Source organism: Euprymna scolopes, chromosome 41 (assembly GCF_053919585.1).
Source record: "Euprymna scolopes isolate OS-2025 chromosome 41, ASM5391958v1, whole genome shotgun sequence".
Lineage (NCBI taxonomy): Eukaryota > Metazoa > Mollusca > Cephalopoda > Sepiida > Sepiolidae > Euprymna > Euprymna scolopes.
The window spans coordinates 21247120-21267763 of NC_136522.1; the positions used below are offsets into that span (position 1 = coordinate 21247120).

At 33.7% G+C, this 20644-nt stretch overlaps 2 protein-coding genes across 8 annotated transcripts in view; one reads left to right on the plus strand and one right to left on the minus strand.

The window, feature by feature from the left end:
* The window catches only part of LOC145266402 (calumenin-like), a 51841-nt gene extending 39846 nt beyond the window's left edge, over positions 1-11995 (plus strand). For 3 of the 7 annotated variants that reach the window (XM_080122054.1, XM_080122055.1, XM_080122053.1), the window contains 2 exons: positions 6643-6845; positions 10463-11995. In XM_080122054.1, coding sequence (XP_079978180.1) covers positions 6643-6845; positions 10463-10567 — 308 coding nt within the window. In that variant the 3' untranslated portion in view covers positions 10568-11995. Of the gene's footprint in view, positions 1-1788; positions 2001-6642; positions 6846-10462 lie in introns of all 7 variants that reach the window. The other 4 variants (XM_080122051.1, XM_080122049.1, XM_080122052.1 and 1 more) reach the window with 2 other exon arrangements.
* Positions 9979-20644, minus strand: part of LOC145266404 (uncharacterized) — a 57811-nt gene continuing 47145 nt past the window's right edge. Inside the window, exon 5 of the mRNA XM_080122057.1 lies at positions 9979-10172. Within this exon, the coding sequence (XP_079978183.1) occupies positions 10128-10172 (45 nt within the window). The 3' untranslated portion in view covers positions 9979-10127. The remainder of the gene's footprint in view (positions 10173-20644) is intronic.

Below are 20644 nucleotides of genomic sequence, written 5' to 3' on the forward strand. Positions count from 1 at the left end.
CTTGTCCTTTACTTTTCCAGGTTTAATAAAATCTTAAGAATATTACTTTTCATGCGCGCATTTTTCCATATAATCCATGATTTTTCCAGGCATTGCTATTGTATTAATATATAAATTTATAATATTTATTAATGATTGTCAAAAAAAATTAGCTCTCAAACACACATTTATGCAATATTTATCATTCAATCACAGTAATTCCGAGCCAGGGTCTCTACCGAGACTGCGGTTCATGAATTTGTGATCTGTATAGAGTGTAAACTAACAAAAAAGAAGATGGCACTCTGTGTCTTTTTAGATATCGTTGGAGCTTTTGACAACATACCCTTCAGTAGTATGTTCAAGTCGCTACGAGAACTCAATGTGCCACCAGTACTCATCCGATGGATTGAGTATATGGTGAGGCACAGAACAGTTCAAGTAGAACTACTGAGGGCAACTGTTAAAAGGGAAGTAGTTAAATGAAGCCCCCAAAGTGGGATTTTATCACCTTTACTATGGAATTGTATGCTGAATCCTCTTTTAAAGGAGTTTAAAAATAGGAATATTTATGCCCAGGCTGCTGCTGATGACATCGCAGTGCTGGTCGCGGGTTCAAAAGCATCATTGGTCAGACGCATTGCCAAAATGGGACTACATTTTTCATCAAATGTGATAACGAAAAAATTGAGTTCATTCAAAGAATATGTATATCATAGAATTCACTAATATTTTTAATCGATAAATTCACCATTTTTTGCTATAAAATCATAAGGAGAGTTAAAAAAAATTAGTTATTAAAAAAAAAGTTCGGTTTTTTAATTATTAAAAAAAAACGATACACGGGATTGAACCTAATCTTTCCACCAACCCCCGGTACTCTAACCGTTACGCTAACATGTCATATTGGCAAAATCGCAGTAAAAAATTATATACAAAAAAAGTTATGCAAAATAAAAAAAAGCGTTAGTCACTTATGTACTTACTCTCCTGTTTGTGAATCCAGATATTTTGTTGTAACTTTTTTTCTACTGAACCAATTTTCGAAATTCTTTTTTCAAAATGTAGCTAATGAGGTGTTCTATCCAACTATATAACTTGTTTGAAATTTGTTTGCGAACGGAATTAGTGGTGGGGGTTTGAATGTGTCTCGATTCATTCAATTTCGGACTTAAGCATATATTCAACCACGGTAGTGGTTGAATGATATAAAAAAAAAAAAAAAAGAAGCCAATTTAAAATCATAAAACAACAGCCATTTTTTTTTTTTTTTTTTTTTTTTTTTTTTTTTAAATTTTATGGAGAGGAAATGGTTTTAATTTTTAACTGATAAAGAGCTACTGGAAAGGGAGGTAATTTGTTTCTTGATGTTTGCGATGATTATTTTATTTATTTTGTGGCGCTAGACGTACAGACATGTAAATTAATATTTAGATTAATATTTAATGCAAAGAATGAGCAAAAATTTACTTCAAGCCATTAATTTGACATAAAGCACTCATTCTAAATCAACACGCTATAATTTTTGCTTATTAAAACTGGCAAAACGTCAAGTCTATATACATATTAGTGCTGAATTCCATTTTTAGTTTGGAAAATTATCTAACCCCCCTCCCTCCCCCTGCTTTGTATTCTTTCTTCCTGTATCTCTCTCGCTCTCGCTCTGATTCTTTTGCTATGTTTTTCTTTTGTTTTCTTCTGTCTTCTCTGCCACGTTTTTTTTCACGGTTGAGTGTCAAACTCTGGAGAAAATAACTCCTGTTGCATGCTGGTCTCTCATTAACCGTTGCCCTGATTTTGCGTCCCTAGCTGATATTTATGGAAACGATGATGACGACGAGGAAGACGAGGAAGATCCTGATTGGGTCAACGAAGAAAAGGAGCAGTTCCACAATTTTCGGGATAAAAATAATGATGGCTACCTGGATAGAGATGAGGTGAAGGAATGGATAATACCGGAAGAGATTGATCATATTGATACGGAAACGAATCACCTTATAAGAACGTCTGATGCGGATCAGGTGTGTACTTGATGTCTTTCTAAAGACATGGCAAGATGAGGAACTGCTCAGTAACCTTTTAAAGGTTTACAGATAGATTTTTGGCCCTTGAAACTTCAAATTCTGGAATCAGATGGAAGAAAAGTGAAATTTCTTTCATTGAGGAAATATTGAAAACTTATTTTAATTTCTTTTTTTATTTTTTCCCCCTCATTGACACCTTTTTCTTTTAAAACCAAGTTTAATATCAGATTTCATATTTTTGCAATTAGCTTTTTTTTTTTTTTTCTTTTTTTTATGACCGTATACAGGCAGTCAATATAAATTGTCGGTTCATTTATTTATATATTTGATAATAAAAGGATAAAATTTAATAGTATGAATTTAAGGGGAATGAAAGACTCAATAACTCAGCATTTCAGCCACTATTTTGGACTTTCAAGAAAAAAGCTAAAAACGGCACATTTTTACTTTTTTTTTTTTTTTTTCTTGAAAATCCCACAATGTTGAGTAATTTGGTCTTTTTTTTTTTTTTTTAATTTTTAATTCATATATCATATATCTATCATAAAACTCGCAATATCAGGAACTGGAATAGGGGGGCAGTAAAACGCAGGAATTAATATGGTGTTACAAGCATAGGATAATCGTACATGATAGCTATCTTCGTTTGATCCCGAGCAACATTGGTGTGTGCAATCCAAACAAATTAAACCATGTTTTGGGGATATTTTCCAGTATTTCTAAGTACATAGTTTTCTAATATCTAGACCCTCTATTAGTGTGTTCATCACTGTTCTCTTGGGTTACAGGTCATCTCTGTTCTGTTTGAATAGATGATACCTTTTTTGGTAGTTCAATATTTGACGTCATGCACTATCTCCTAATGTCTTTCACCTGTTATGGATTTATGAGGTCGTCCTGTGTGCACGAACACAGGAGACAAACAAAATAACAATCCATAGTTTGGGTCGTATACAGACGACAATGATGGTGACAATGTTGAATGGCTAGACAAATGCTGTTTTCTTTCATCCTAGACTGAGGAACTCTTCGATTTGAAATTCTATTTTATTGTGGCCATTCAACTTATTACTACATAAGCTATACCTACCAGTGTTGTCTGGGATGCAGTGAAGTTGTTTTTAAATTTTTGTTTGTACATTTTTTTTTTTTTTTTTTTTTTTTTTTTTTAATTTGTACAGAAAAAAAAAAAAACTTTTAGTTGAAAGAGAGCGGATCTTATTTTATTCAATCAAATATTTTAGTTTTTAGTTTTTCTTAATTGATTAGTTGAAAATGTTTCATATTATCAGTTGTCTGGGCCAGGTTAATGTTAAAAATAAATTAAAGTATGTTATTATATTAATAACATGGTACAACAATAACAAATAAAAATTGGCTCATCAGAATTTTGATTTGTCAGCTTAAATGCGGTTTGGGCCTGACTTTGAAGATCTGGCATAACTTTATATGTTAACATTGTTTATTTTCTTGTGATTTAGAAACATGGCAGAAGTGGTAGAAATTCTGGAACTAAAAAGATCCAAGCATTATTCTCTTCAGAAATATCAAAATGTTTATGTAGAAACGAAATTTATTTAAAAAAAAAAATTTTCTTTTTAAATAAATTAATTGCTCAACTAATGTTTTCATTTGAAACTGTCAATTTTAATTCTCTAAACGCTTATAAAACATGAAATCTGATTTTACTAATATATATATATATATATATATATATTTTAATAATGTTGGAATTTAAATAAAACAAAATTCAAAATTTTCCACCCATAAAAGTTTCAAAGAATAAACAAATTTATTCTCTTTATGCAACAATAGATGTCGACAGAAAATGCATAGTGGAGCTGATACGAATAACAAATTGTCTGCCTACATTGGTCAAAACACCATGTCTGGTGCCTGCAAATGAGGTGTTTTTGCTGACTCAGCAATGACAATTTAGTTGTTATATTATCAAATGAATTTTCCGGTTCACTTAGTGATTAGCTTGTTGCTAAATTCTGGCCAGTTTCTGTTGTGCCTACATATGGCCAGGTACCAACTTATCAACTTATCATTAATGACTGAATTGCTGAACCCTTACTGTTTGTTCTTTTCCAACGTTATTTCAAACAGTTCAGGTATGCAGCTCTGTGCCGAAAGACTAAAAGATCATTCTAGCTCCTCACACACACTTCTCTACCTGGTTGGTGCAAACTTTCTTGTGGAAAATTAAAGACATAGGTAGTAATAGTCAGAGATAACCTAGCAGAACTTATCAGGCTCATAAGTAGTTCATCTCCAACTATGGTTAACCATATTGTGTGATCTAGCTCAGAATCTGTGAATTGTAATGGTATTTGCTTGGAAGGAAAATTGCACAACCTGACCAGAGTGATAGCCATTACAATACAAATGAGTAAACTCTCTTGCGATAACTGGTGTTCGTTGAAGATCTGTAACCCTTGGTTCCTCCATCTGTCAAAGTTGAAGTCTCACAAGTCGACTTTTGAGTTTTTGCAGGTCCTCCATTTGCTGCCCTGTCGGAGTCTGAGTGCAAGTAAAATTTTTATTTACTCGCTATGTGAATAGTGTCAGACATTATGAATCCATTCAAAGACATAATCAGCTGAAATTGTTTGTCAAAGATTTCATAGGTCAAATTTGACATCTGTAGAAATAAGATTAACAGAAATCGAGGAACAGAAGTAAAGGGTTATTTGACGATTAGGAGTTTTCGTCAGAATTTGTTAGAATTGAGACTGGGAACATTTTAAATTCTATAAAAATGTGTCCGTGTAGATGATACGCCTATTTTATCTCCTACTTTTTCGGTCCTGGATATGACCTTGAACTATATCCGATGGTGAGGCCCCAGCTTGTGGACTTTGGGGAGTGTGGAGCCACCCCTTAATTGCCATTGCTCCCAGGTCCACTCTGAGCCGGAGTGGTAGTACCTGTTAGGGTCCCGACTATGGGTTAAATAGAAACTTACTTGAAAAAAAAAAAGTCAAATATATTCTATTAAAAACTTCAAAATAACTGAATTCTGCATTAAATAACCTGAAAAGGGTTGATATGCTGTAAAACAACCAACCAACAATCATCCATTGAATAAAAGAAATGGATGACTGTATTATAATTGTCAGATTTTTTTTTTTTTTTTTTTTTTACAAGGGACTCGTAATTTATTAAGGCCCAAAGGCTACTCAAGGATAATGGATATAAGGTGGTCAGCAAGACAACATTAGTGATCATTAGTGGTAAAAATTACATAGTTGATTTGTGGGGAAGGGCTCAACAAATACTTGTCTTCATTGGACTTAAAAATAACTATGTTGTAGTCCACTGGAAAGCAGGTCGACAATAGTTCCACGAGTGGGCAGTTCTAGCAAAGAAGCTTTGTTCATGGAATTTGCATTTAGATTTAGGCACAGATAAAGAGTGTTGGAAATTGTTGATAGTGGTTGTAGAGAGAGGAGTGCTTTTTTTTTTTTTTTTTTTTTTTGTTGAAAGTTTGAGGGGGGGGGCATAGATTGAAACAAAGACCATGGTGTTTCATTTAGAAAGCAACTACTTATTGATCACTTCTTGATCCAGCTAATAAAATCTTTATTTCCCAGACAATTTAATCATCGTCAAAAAACGACCTTGTTCAAGGTGAACCCCAGAAAAGAATTGTTATATAAAGATTACTTTAAACTTTTTTAAATAGAAAAGTTATGACGCGTAACTTAAGAATTTCTATGAATTGTACATAGCTTGACTCCTTTGCAGTATTTAGATGACCTTTCGACTTAATATAAAATTTTGGAGGCACTTCATATTTTCTTTCGGATAACCTTTGTTGTATAAAGAGAAGAAATTTCTTTGTTCTCTAAATTTTTTTTTACGGGCATTGTAAAGATTTCATTGAATCTACAGAGTTTTCAAAGAGTCAATTATTTTTTTGTTTTTTAATAGCATCAAATATTTCTGATAAAAAAACTAATACACTAAAGAAATAAAATTATTATTGCATCATTTAAAAAAAAAATTTTTTTTACACCATCTTCATGTATTCAACACAATAATGCATTAGAATTATGGCACCTTTTGAAAATTTCAAGAAAATTAGAAGAAAACCACAAACAATTGATCAATTAAAGTCACTTATTGAAGAAGAAAGTTTAAGAATAACTCCAAAGATTTTGAAAAATGTGATGCAATCATTTGTGATCCGTTTACAGAAATGTGTGGCAAGTGTAGGGCATTAGGCTGAATGACATTCATTTATAATATATATTATCCATTATGTATGAGTTTTGTTATTATTAAAAGTAATTTTACTTGTTTTTGAAGACCTTAGAGTTTTTCCAGTACATTCTACCTTATATTTAACGTCACTTAACTGTTGAATGCTAATTCAAAAAATCTTCCAGGACAATTTACTAAAAGAAACCTTAACTCTTGACTTTTTAAAAAAAATTTTATTTGAGGGAGTCGCTTTTTTGTCGACTAATTTATGTAAGCATTTCTGCTTACGGTATTTCGGTCCCACCCATCCCTCTCCTGAAAACCATTACAATTACTAAAACGTTATCTTTGAAGTTTTCTTGAGCAGTTTACCCAACTTGTCACGTCTTTCTTTTGAACGTATTGTTTAACTTTGCCCCCTTTTTAGGTGACATGTGGCGAGGGGATACCGAGGGCGAAGCGGAACCTGATTGGGTTAAAGGTGAACGTGAGCAGTTCTCAAGCTATAGAGACAAAAATTCTGATGGCCTCATGGACCACGACGAGGTGAAAGATTGGCTCCTACCATCTGATTACGATCATTCTAAGGCCGAAGCGAACCATTTAATATTTGAGTCCGATAAGAACAAGGTTCGTAACAACCTCTAATCTACCTGGGGCTCTTTTTTTTTTTTTTTTTTTTTTTTAAATTGTTTAAAAAAAATTTCTTTTTTAAAATAAGAGCAGGGAATCCTTCCCTATTTCTACTGGTTCTGCCAATTAATGTTGGGTGTCGCTTCTGAAATTTTGAAAATTATGTTACATTTAATTTTTTTAATCAGATATCAATGTTTATTTTATGGTGAAATGTTTAATGGAAATGTTTTTTGGAAACATTTAATGGAATTTTGGAAGTGTTTTTTAAATTTTTTTTTATAACCTTTGGAAACTTAAGCTTTGTATAATTATGATTACTAACAACAACAAAATGATTCCATTATATGCATATTTTTGCCCTCATGACAAATGAATATACACCCTCCCAAGAAGAGATACCTTGGAGGATGCTATCGTAACAACAAAGCTAACACTATATTACCATGCGTAAGAGTATGATCATGTGGCAACAGAACAGATACTACACTATCATATGAACTGAGTATTAAAAGATAGCACACTAGTACAATTAATAGAACTAATAGTATAGTTTTGGCTAAAGATACCACATCTCTAATAATAGATATTGAAGAAAAAAAAAAAAAAAAAAACCTGTTGAGTCACCCATTCGGCTTGGGTCGGATTGCTTAAGTCGGAACAAAGCGAGTTTAATTAAAACAAACAAAATCCACGTTTTGTAAAAATAAAGTAATTCCTCGTTAATTTAATGTGTAGCTGTCTTAATTGAAGGATAATAATGGGGGGGGTACTGTTTACTTTTGCATGTCTCTTGACTCACGGCTTGTCCATCTGTAAACATGTGCATTGTATGTTCAGTGCAATGCATAAACAGACGGCAAACCGTCAATAGGGAAATGCTTAGTTAAGAGACAACCAAAGAAATCAGACGACTATTTAAAATATCATCTTGGAAACAAGGTTACATACTATGACTGTGAGCCACTTTTGTTTTGTTAGATGAGCATAAGTGATAAAAACGGTAGTCAAAAAAGAAAAAGAAAAACCTATTAAGATAAAATGTGCCATTTTGGTTATTGCTTATTTTGGGGTGCCTCAAATCTATTTGATCCAGTTTTTCTTTAAAAATAATTTTTTTTTTTTTTTTTTTTTTTTTTTTAAAATGTTACACAAATCTAAATTGTATTCATACTTTATTTGTTCTAAATCATAAAAAAAGCAATCTGTCATAACAAAATGTGTCTTTTTGACCGTTGCTTATTTTGGGGTGCCTCAAATCTATTTGGTCCAACAGAAGAAATTTAGTTCAGACTCCCTGCTTTTGAGGCTGAAGGTGCTCAGACTGGAGTCTTTTATGCATTGTAACCACCTATGGTAGTATGGAGTTGCTGAAGTCCGGGTTGGATAAACAGATGTGCACACATCTGTGAAATCAATCGACAGGCTGAGAAAGATTTTGAATAAATCGATCAAGGATGATCTTGGGCAATGGTACATCGAAATCAATGGAAATGATAAAACTTTTTGAAGAAAGTTATTTTGTATCGTCATGACCAATGTGCAATTGACATTTGATGTGGTGGAAAAAGACTTGCAATACAGGGGAGGAATTTTGAAGAGTTTTTGTCCCTAACCTCTTCGTTTCTCTTTATGCTGAGATAATTTATATATTTTTGTCAGGTTTTTAATTAAAAAATGCGTTGTCATATATATATATATATATATTGAGAGATAGAGAAACAACGCTTTTTTTTTTTTTTTTTTTTTTAATTTAATATATGTATGTGTGTTTCTGTGTTTAACCATAGCGCCTCCTTTGGCAAGTCACTGCAAGAATTCATTCTGTCAGTAACTTGTTATAAACACCTTTTAGTTGATCTGTACCTAATCTTTTTCTTTGTCAGCTAGTATATTTTCAGCTTATTTTTCTGGGAATTAAAATTTATGTCTGGTTTCTCTTAGTAATAAATGAATCATGTGAATTTATCAGCAAGGTGTGTGTGTGTGTGTGTGTGTGTGTGTGTGTGTGTATATATATATATAAATATATTTCTTTTATTAGGGGTAAACAGTTACATATGGTTGCTACAAATAGCCATCTGTTTCAGTCAAAGAGACTTCATCAGGCGACCTGGAACCTCATGACGCAAAAGAAAAAAAAAAAAAGTTGTGAGGTTCCAGGTCGCCTGATGAAGTCTCTTTGACTGAAACAGATGGCTATTTGTAGCGACCATATGTAACTGTTTACCCCTAATAAAAGAAATATTCCACTCTTTTTATTGAGCACTATCTAACAACCTCGTTGTCTTCATTAGTTTTGACTTTTGAACACATCTGAATATATATATATATATATATATACACACACACACATATATTGTGTGTGTGAGAGAATTATAAAATAATGCAGATCTCAATATTATGTAGTGTTATTTTCCTCACATATTGCTCTTAACAGGTAAGTATTGGCCTTTGAGAGAAAATGCAAATGAATTGCAAAAAATGTTAAACTTTTGCTTTTTATTTATTTTTTATTTTATTTTTTATTTTTTTTTTTAGCTCAGTGTCCATCATTTGGAGGTAGGAGTATGATTCCTACCCTCAACAGCTAATACTTATCTCATATATACACACACACACATGAGGTGCCTTAAATAAGTTTCCAGACTTTTTCGTATGGGCACTTTTATTGATAGTACATGCACGAAACTTTAGTCCCCTTCGAAGTTATCTCCTCCGGCTGCAATGCACTTGTACAATTCTAACAACTTCTAGAAGGCCCCATGGATGTCTTATGTGAGTGTAATCTGCTCAATTATCTCATAACAAGTTTTTCCCTGGGCTTAGGGAATAACCAAAATTCACAGGAAGCAAGGTCTGGATTATAAGGAGTGAAGAACTGTTGATGCCCATCTTGGTCAAATAGTCTGTGACAAGGATAGAGTTGTGGACTGGTGAATTTGTGCAAATCTTCCGCATCTTCAGTTCCTCACAAATAATTGTGTACAGTTCCCACACTGACATCAAACTGTGCACTTATTGTTTCTGTAGACACATGACAGTCTTTATCCATGAAACTTTTTATTTGGCCAATCAACTCTGGTGTTCTGACTTCCTTGCTCCTCCCAAACCTCATCATCCATTACAGACTCCCTACCTTCTTGGAATCTGATGCCACTCAAAAACTGATGCTCAATTCATGCAAGATGGTCCAAAACCAGTCTGAAGCATTCCGTTGGTTTTTGTGCTCATGTTCAGATTGCATTTTTGAAATTCACTACCTGTGACAATCGGGCTTTAGTAGGCTATATTCCAATTCCTATCGTAACTGTTCAATTGAACCTGAAATCATAAAAATTGTTGAGTCATCTCATAAGATGTATAGAAAAAACATACTGAATTTTCAAAACTTTACGACAATTTTAAATGCCAGTACAAAAAGTCTGGAAACTTATTGAAGGAACCCTGTGTATACATTAATGCATATATTGCTTTTATGTATCTAATGTTTGCATTTTTTTTTTTTTTATCTAATCTATATTTAATTATGTATTATGTAAGGTATATGTGTGTTAATTGTAAAAGTTCACAATTTAATTAATTTTTTAATTTTTTTTTTTTTTTTACCCCAGGATGGCAAATTGTCCAAGGAAGAAATCCTGGATAAATATGACCTTTTTGTTGGCAGTCAAGCCACAGATTTTGGAGAAGCACTGAAGACCCATGACGAATTTTAAGCCAACCTGCCCACACAGTGTTTCCCCCTCCCACAACCACCCACCTGATTTTGCGAAGGGTCACTGGAATATCATTTCAGCTGATCTTTACCCTCCAATCACCAATTCCCTCACAGACATTTTCTTGAACCATTTAAAAAAAAAAAAAAATTTTTTTACTTTTTTAAAAAAAAGCTTACATGGTTACATGCGTGATAACGATCAAATTTTTTTCTCTTTAGGGAGAGGGGGTGGGGTCTGTCAAAGAACTGCTGACTCAGTTTAAATGACCAGGAAGAGAGGAGGTGAAAACTTCTGCCAAAAATTTTAGTTGTCTGAGTGATGATACTGCTGTTTACTAAGAAAAAAAAATTGTATACTTGTTATGTGCGTGTGTGTGGCAATCATTACTAGTACCGACATAAAATATTTTCAAGGAAATATTATGAAATTAATCAAAAACAAACGATTTTGCTTTACCTCCATATTTGTGACCTATTTGCGTAAAAATAAATTTAGACGATAGTCGGCTAACATACTTCCTAACTTCCACATAATTCTACCAGAAGTGGTGACAAGGCAAATCAGTTCCTTCATTTTTATTTTTCTTCAGCATCTCTATTGTGAAGCGATTTATTGAAATAAAATTTGAAAAGTATAAAATAAAAATTAACAGAATTACATGTGTAAAAAAAATAACACAATTTGTTTTTATTAAATAACTCGTTACTTGAAAAGATTTTAGAAAGTGTTTCCAATAATCCTTTTAAAATAAAAGTGCAAAAAGTGTTTTCAGTAAATCAATAGAACTAATTTCAATTATTCTTAATCAAAATAAAACCGTAAAATTTTTTTCGATGCTTATTGAATAAAAAAACAAGATCAGAAAAACATAAAAGTAGTACATGCATAGGGAAAAATCTAAGGAACTGATTTGTGTTGTCGCCACTTCCGCTAGCACTATGCCGTAAGTTAGCTGACTATAACCGAAATTTAATATTTAATGGTAGTTAATAGTATTTAAAATTTGCATAAATACAGCTTATGAGCAAAGTAGTCATTTTTGTTTAGTCAGTTTTAAAGGCTAATAACTTTTTTTTTTTTTTTAACTGTATTTTCTTAAAAATAATTTGTGAGCATATGATAAAATAGACAAAATAAAAAAGCTGGTGTTTGTGGAAAAAAAAAAAATACATCATGCTTAAATCTTCTATAGATGTCTGCAGTAAGGTGTGATCATAACTATTACATGTAACGTGTGTGTTTGTGTAAAATCTTGAAAATTTCACAAATGCAAGATTAAAAAAAAAAACTAGCTGACATAAACCCACCTGATTGGGGATGAATCTGCTATCCCTGTTTCACCAAAGACATTGAAAAGCTAAACCTAAACACACCTATGCACATGTGATTTTTTTTTACGTGAATATAAATTTGAAATTTATATTATCTTTTTGTGATCAATATCATTTTTGTAATAAAATGTTAGTTGAGCATTTTCTATTAAAAAAGAAAAAAACTGCATGGATATATGTTACATGTTCATGTAGCTATTATCATGCTGTACAATAAGCACGCATGTCAGGTGAGGGGTTGACTGAGGGGGCAGGGGTGCAAGAAACGGTTTCTTTTGTTTAAACTAAACAGGCTTTAGTCTTCTTGTGTCTTATTTAAATAATTCATCAATATCATCAACTTTTTTCTTTTTTTTTTCTTTTTTTTTTGGTCACTGTTGGGTTTTAAGGTAGGAAAATATAACAATGATAATAATGGTTGGCCTGCTTTAGAAAAATAACTTATTTTTAAACAAATCTTTGCAACTGTTACAATATTTTACTTTTATTTAAAAACTAAATATTTTTTTCATTAAATAGAATTTAAAAAAAAAAAAATGGAAAAGGTTAGGAACGAACTAGAATCAATAACTTTTAAGATGATTTTAAAATAAAGTGTAATTTGTATAACATTATTTTCACTCTTTATTTTTTTCCTAATGCATAATTAAACTGCTAAATACTAAGCTTGTAAAAATTAAACATTTGGCTAAACAAATGACTATGAAAATTTTGAATATATATATATATATATATATATATATATATATATATATATAACACGAAAATTTTACCATTTCATGAATATAAGGTGATATATTGTGTATATATTTTCAGCATTTACTTCAAAAGTAATATATTTATGGCAAGTAAGCTACTTCTGTTTACTGGCTATATAGTTTTAAAATATTACTCAATTACATTTAAAAACAATAACTTGTTTTTATTTAGAAAGGAAGAACATTTAAACAAAAATGTAATTCACAGATAGCCTACATCAATGTAGAACAAATATAGTTCTTCAGAATTCTATAAACAAATGAATTAAACGTTTTATTAAGTTTAATTTTTCCAAAGGTTTAGCAATGTTTAATTTCATCTTTTATAAGCATGTAAAATTACTGCTACACTTGTTTGTTTGTTATAGATATTTTCCTAAAATGACAAAAATCAATAAAATATCATCTGTTCGGAATCAAAAGCAAATGCAGCCATCTTCCAAACCTACAAAGTATTTCAACTTTTACCAACATGAAAAATTCTAACACGACCGCATAAAAACGTTTCATCTGATTACCCCAAAGTATTTTAAAACAATCCCTTTCACCCATCATTTAAAAAAAAAAAATTATATATATATATATATATCCTTGTGCCGTTTCTGCTTAAAAGTATTCACCATTCCTTCCTGAGAATGTCCAGCTAGAGGACAAAAAAAAAAAAAAAAAAATTGTTATTCGTTCCAACACAAAAACATTCATATCATGTGCGAACCAATCTTAACGCACAAAAATGTTCCACGAAATATTAGGAAGATAAAAGTGAAGAGTTATCTCCCTTTGTTTTTTGGATGCTCTGAAAAGTCAGGTGGAACTTAAGCAAGATATGGTTTTGAAATTTTGAGGAATTTAAACGAAAACATCTTCGGTTGCTAAAGTTTTTGATATTAGCAAATGATAGTTTCTCAGGAAATTTTGTTAAAATTCTGTTCATTTTACAAGTTTTTTTTTAATTTTTTTTTTAATTCATTCTAAGGGCACAGTTTTAAAACGAATTTAATTCTCTTGTTTTTAAGCTTTTTTTTTTTTTAATTTTTTATACATGGAATATTTTCTATTAAAAACAAACTTAGATACTATACATATTTTTTGTAAGTTTTATTTTAGAAATTAACCGTTAAAATTGCCATTTGTATTTTCTTTTTTTCTTTTTTTTTAACATTTTTGAAAAAAAACTTCAGAAAGAAATAGATTTAAATTTTTTTTTTTTTTACAAGAGAATTTATTCAAATATGCAAATTTTTTATATACTTAGCAACGTTTTTAATCAGATTTTCAATTTGATATTTTTTGTTTATTTGAAAACTTTGATATTTTTATTCTTTGCAAGAAAAAAAAAAAAAGCAAATAGTTATATCACTGAACCAACGATCTTAATTTTTCTTTTTTAAATAAAGAAAAAAATTACAAAAACTAATTACCATGTTTGTCATTTTTTTTGTTTTGTTTTGTGATTAATGATTTTTTTTTTTTTTTTTTTTTACAATGAGGTCACCACTTATCAAGGCCCCAATGAGATAGTATCGTAGTAATCATTAGTATTGGATATTTGATAGGGTGTCTTACTTAAGAGAGCGGTTTGTCAGGAATTTGTTTATGTTGGACTTGAAGACATCCAAGTTGGAGTCGGTGGAAAACAGGCAAACGGAAGAGAGTTCCACAGTGGTGCGCTTCTAAGGAAGAAGTTCTGCTCATGCATGGAATCTACGTTTGAATTTAGGCACAGATAAAGAGTGGGGAAAATTAATGACAGTAGTTTCAGCTAGACAGGTGTTTCTCGTGAAAGATTGGCTGGGGGGGGGCACCAGAGATTGGAGCTCAGATGAGCACTTGCCATGGAAATAACGATAAAACAAAGACAGGCTGCAGGGAAGAGAGAAGGGCATCCTCCACTAAGCCATGAAACTTATTTTGTACTCTTGTCATGGCAGGATAGGCTGCTTTTAGCAGCGCCTGCCCAGATGTGGCAGCAGTACTCCATCCTTGGACGTACTTGGCTTTTATACAGATAGAGAATTGCATCAGTAGTGAGATATCTTCTGGAGCGGTAGAAGGATCCCACCATTTTCCCAGCGTCCTTGGCAACAGGCCTGATGTATGTGTTCCATTTCAGATCAGGAGTAAAGGTCAAACCCAGAAGCTTGTCAAAACATGGAGCCTCCCCAAGACTAGAGCCATCCATTTCAGTTGATGCCAGATGGGGATCAGAGCGTTGATGATGTAAAGATAGAAGCTTGGTTTTGGATGCATTAAAAGGAACCAACCACCTCTTCCCCCACTGTACCACGCGCTCAAGATCAGAGGAGAGAGAATCAGAGAGAATGTTGTCATTTACGGCCTGTGATGTGTGTCCCTAGATGGTCCTGTCATCAGCATAGATGTCAACAAATGATTTAAGTATGTTTTGGGAGATCATTGAGGTAGATCAGGAAGAGAGTTGGGCCCAGGATGGACCCCTGAGAAACTCCAGCATTAATACTGTGGGCCTCTGATTTTTGCCCATCAACCACTACTCTTATGAACCTATTGGAGAGAAATGATTTGAGAAAACATTTCCAGTGATACCGTAGCTGGAAATCTTGTGAAGTAAGCCCTTATGCCATACCTTATCGAAGGCCTTCGATATGTCAAGAGCAATTTCCTTGGAAAGGAAGCCTTTGTCGAGAGATTCGCTAATCCTATGAGATATAACCGTTAGCATATCTGCTGTAGATCTTGCGGAGCGGAAACCATATTGCATGTCACTAAGAAGGTTGTTTCTGCTGATGTGGTTGACCACTTTATTCAATATGGATTCCAACAACTTACTCATGACACACAGGGGACTTATTAGTCTGTACTGAGAAGGAGATGACTTATCACCTGAATTCTTAAATACAGGGCGTACTGATGAGGTTTTCCAGGGTGTTGGAAAGCACTTCTCCTTAAGGCAACACTTAAACAGTTTTGTAAGTATGAGGCCAAGTTCTGGGAGTTTTTTCAGCACTATAACTGGAATGCTGTCAGGGCCAGTTGCTTTACTGGAATCAAGGTTCTTGATTAGCTTGGTGACCTCACGCACGGAGGAGGAAATATGGGGAGTTGATGGCCTTCATCGCTTAGGGTAGAATTAGCTGCAAAGTTCTTGGCAAATAGTTTGGCCTTATCGGATGCTGACGAGATGAACCCAGGTCCATTGATGATGGTTGGGATAAAATGCACGCTTCTGTTCAGGATCCTGTTTGCTATTTGCCAAAACTGGTGGGAACCAAGCCGCTGCTCAGCTACTTTGGATTTAACGGACTGAGCATATAGCTCTCTCGCATTTTTTATTACTCTTTTACAGTGGTTGCTGGCAGTCCTGAAAGTAGCTTTAGTCTCAGTACATCTATTACGTTGGTAGCTATGGAAAAAGTGATTTCTGTGCGTGATGGCAACAACACATTCTGGGGAGAGCTACGGCTGGCTGTTAGGTTTTTGTTTGAATTTTTTAGATGGTATGAATCAATCTATGCCTACAATTAACCATTTGGTCAGGTCTGATACTATTGAGGACACATCCTTTTTAAACATGGAATGCAGAGGTAGATCTGATATAAATGTACGGAAGCTATCCCAGTCTGCCATAGAGTATCGATATACAGTACGATGGAAAGGTATGTCTGAAAACTTATTATATTTCATTTTTATCTTAACTGATACAACGGAGTGGTTGGAGGATCCCACAGAAGATAGGACAGAACATGAACATAGCTCAGGGGAAGTTGTGAGAAAAAGGCTTGCATACTGACCGGTAGTATCGGAAAAAACAAAAAGTTAGCAATACACAGATGTTAGTGAATTTTTGGGTAGTAGACTTCAAAAGTTACAGATAGAAACATTTCTTAGCCTTGGGTCCGGAGTTTAACTTTGCCTTCTTGAGTTCATAGCGTAAAAAGAGATGCTAGCCAACCAGTCTGGTTTTGTGCCGATACTTAAAGGGTATGTTGGGTGGTGGGGGAATCTTGGTGGGTTCTGTATTTTTATTTCTTTTAATTCAACATTTATCTACCTCATGCCAGAATATTCGAGCATACGAGCTCCACCCCATAATAAATATGCTATAATAGAACTTTTATCAAATTGGAAAGTTTGGTTATTTTCTATTAATTTGCATTTGAAGAACTTGTTTAAAAAAAAAAAAAAAACTGGTTAAGAGTAATACCTTTAGGGTTACGTATTAAGTTTAGACTAGCTAAAGGTAATGCATACTGTAGAGAGAAAAAAAAAAAAAATCGCAGATTATTGTTTAATGGACAAATATTTTCTTCCAAAACTTATTTTATAAATGCCTTGATTAGTGCATAAGGTTTTATTAACCTTTTATTGATCACCATATTGAGTTCAATATTTGCTTTTAAAGGTTGGCATGTGTTAGTCAATTTCTCTATTTTTTGATGTAACTTTTTAACAGTCACTGTCAACTTTTACTATATATATATATATATATATATATATATATATAAATAAGGGGGTAGTCACCAACAATGTATTTTTTAGCATTATTTTATTATTCCGTGTCTTGGTTTTTCATTGAGAATTATGTTTAGATCATTGTAATAACGTTTTTAAATCATTGAAATCGTTTTTAACGTGTTTCAGACGTTCTGTGAAGCGTCCTCTTCAGAAATTATTTTCAAAATGTGTTGGAGATATAAAAATAGCATTTTCTAGTTCATTTAAAGTGTTTCCAAGAGGTGGAAACGTGTAAGTGTCTACTATTCATTGCAATGTTCAATTTTTATTACTCTTTTATTGGGCTGTGGCGAGTCGGCTGTGGTCACTCCTGTGTTGTGTTTCACTCTCTCCCTCTGCTTGTGTTTTTTTTCCAATGAATAGTAGACACTTACACGTTTCCACCAAACAAATTTCGTGCAGTGAAGGGGGGGGGGTTCACTTGACAGCCATGTTTAATTTCTGAAGAGTTTTCGTTGGGTAGCTAATCGATGGGTAGTCCTGGGGATGAAAAATAGTTTTCGGTGGGTAGTTAATCTGTATAAGTCTTGAACTTTAAAATTTTGCAGACAAAGAGCAAAGATCTTGTGTGGACATGAAAAATTCTGTTTATTTACTTTCAATAAAAATAAGATTTTTAAATAACAATTTGGCACAAGATTAAAAAATTGGAATAGGGGAAACGTTGGTCATGACTAACTAAGGCTGCCTCAGCTAACTTAGAGAGATCCTGCTTTCACTCTGTCACCACAATACCACATTTATACTATACATCAGTCCTCACAAAAAACTCATACTATGACTAATTGTAATGATGTTGCATGACTGGGTAAAACCAATTCACCTTGCTTACAGGCTAAGAGTTGGGTGGGGTGTTTGACATGGGGTTTAAGAAATTTATCTTTTTCTCCAAAATCTGGAATATGTTTTTATTGCTGATATGATAAACGGTGAAGTTAACATGGTGACAAAATGGTATTTAGGAAATATTGTCGTTGGCCCATCTGTTATATTTAAGTGCCAGGACCCCCCCCCCCGCCCCAGTGTAAGTGATAGATAATAGTTTCTTTAAGAGAAAAATAATTTTAGTTGAGAAAGAAGGAAAAAGAGAATTAAAGAGAAAAGAAAAAAAAGAGAAAGATCCCTGAGAAAAAAAAAAAAGAATATAAAATAATGGAATAGAGAAAGGAAAGAGTAATCTCTAGAGAGGAAAACAGAATGATCTCAAGAGATGGGTGGCTGGAATTAGTGTTTGATAAAAACAATTGTGTTCTGAGAAACAAGGGATTTGGCTAGCTGGCTTGCATTGAAGAGAACCTTTGGCTCTTGCCTAAGGGGCAACCCCCCCCTCCCCCATAAGAGTCAAGTTGAAAGGCTCTTATTCCTAGCTGGGAAATCATCTAAATGAACTTAAATTGTAACAATCTGAATCATGAAGCCGTTTGAAAACCCAAAGAACTCAGCTTTCCTTATATGATGATGTTGGGCCATGCACTATATTTAAATGCAGGAGCAACCAGACAGTTATGGACGGTAGTAAACCCCAATATATAGAGAGGTTAAAAGGTACAGACCGAGAGAGAGAGAGGAAAACAGAATGATCTCAAGAGATGGGTGGTTGGAATTTGCGTTTGATAAAAATCATTGTGTTTTGAAAAACAGGGAATTTGGTTGGCTGACAGTGAAGAGAACACATCGCTCCTAGGCTCTTGCTAAGTTGAAAGGCTCTTGTTCCTAGCTGGGAAATTGTCTGAACGAACTCAAATTGTAATAACCTGCATCACGAAGCCGTTTGAGAACCCAAAGAACTTACTTTCCTTATACAAAGTTTACTGTGAAGATCTTTTAAATAATTATTTTTGTTCATAAGAAATGATCTCAGAGTTATTTTTTAATTGTTGATCTGAAACACGGTTTGTTGCAGCTGATAACAGCAGCATTTAAGCCATTCACCAGAGTATTTACAAAGGATGAACTCAACTGCAGCAGCTGACGATGAACGGCTAGGGTCGTGCATGTTTTGCATGCCCAGAGTATCAGAGCAGTAGTTTCCAATAACCAGTAAGTGTCTGGTTACATTTTTAGGGGTCCACCTCTAGACAGTTAAGAGTGTAGCCTTGCTGGATTGCATCTACGGCCCTGTGAGCCAGGATTGCGATAAATATATATATATATATATATATATATAATCTACTTAAACCCAATTTTATATAATATGCAAAAAGGTGGGGGGGGGGAGCTGGATGAAGAAAAGAAAATTGCAGTATTGAACATATTTGCAATGAAAAGAAAGGAAAAGGTGTTCACATAAAGACCCCCTCCCCCTTCCTTAAACTGGCAGATATACCAATTTGCCAGTCGAAAAAGGTGATGTGGGTCCGATCGCTTTATTACTAACACCACTTACCAAAACGTCACAAGGGAACCTGCATCTCTAGCTAATCACATGGTCTGTCATCTAGTTGAGGACATGAAAAAAAAAAGGGGGGGGGGCAATGATACCTCTCACACTTAGTTATGAACCTGAAGTGTCTAAAAATGAAACCTAAGCTAAATTATAGACTTGACTTTTAGAAACGAGTCAAAGCTAATGTTTGTTTTTGGAACCTAAAATCCTCTAGCCTAAGGCATGTTCAAATACCCCTCAAGTCTTACACCACTTAGGTAACAGACATCCACCTTTCAACAAAGTCAGACGAAGAGTCTAACCTGTTAAGACACTTGTAGTCTGTCTAAACTGTACGAACGAACTGACTAAACCAAGATGGCCGACTCCTATTTATATCACCACAAGCAAGGGAGGTAACCATGTAACTGAAGCAAGGGAGGTAACCAATGTCTACATTAACATTGCTGCTGTCCTCAAGTGAATAATTTATTTCTGATTTAACAAGTCCCTTAGAAGCTCAGACGAAGCTCCTGCCTTGGTCAAACAATCAGAGACCTGATCACAACCCTTGATCCATTCTATCTGTATCTCTCCTCTACTCTTCATTTCCTTCAGCCTTGCTACATCTATTCTCAATCGTCGATCGCTTACCAGATTGTTGGAATTCAATGTCTCCACAAGTGATGCATTATCTGTCTTGCAGAGAACGTCTGGCAATTTAGATAACTGAAATACCTCTTGTATCATAACCGCAGTCAAAACACCAGCATCAGCTCCCTCATTCAGAGCAAGAGTCTCTGAGGCCAATGGGCTTTTTGTCACTCTGTCCAATTTCTTTGACGCCCAACACATGGGGGCCATTTTGTCAGTACTTCCTCCAATAAAGACAACAAAACCACCCTGTGAAGATCCATCTTCCAGACTGGCATAAGAAGCATCAGTATAACACAAAATGTGTAAATCTGAGGGCTTTCCCAATTTTGGAAATGTTATAGAACCCTTCTTGGATTTCAATTTTGATAAGGCTTTATTCGCCTCAAATAAGGCTTTTACTTTGGGATGCTTTCCAGTGTTGCTCATTTTACACACATCAAAAGCTATATCAGGGCGTGTTTGAGTTGAA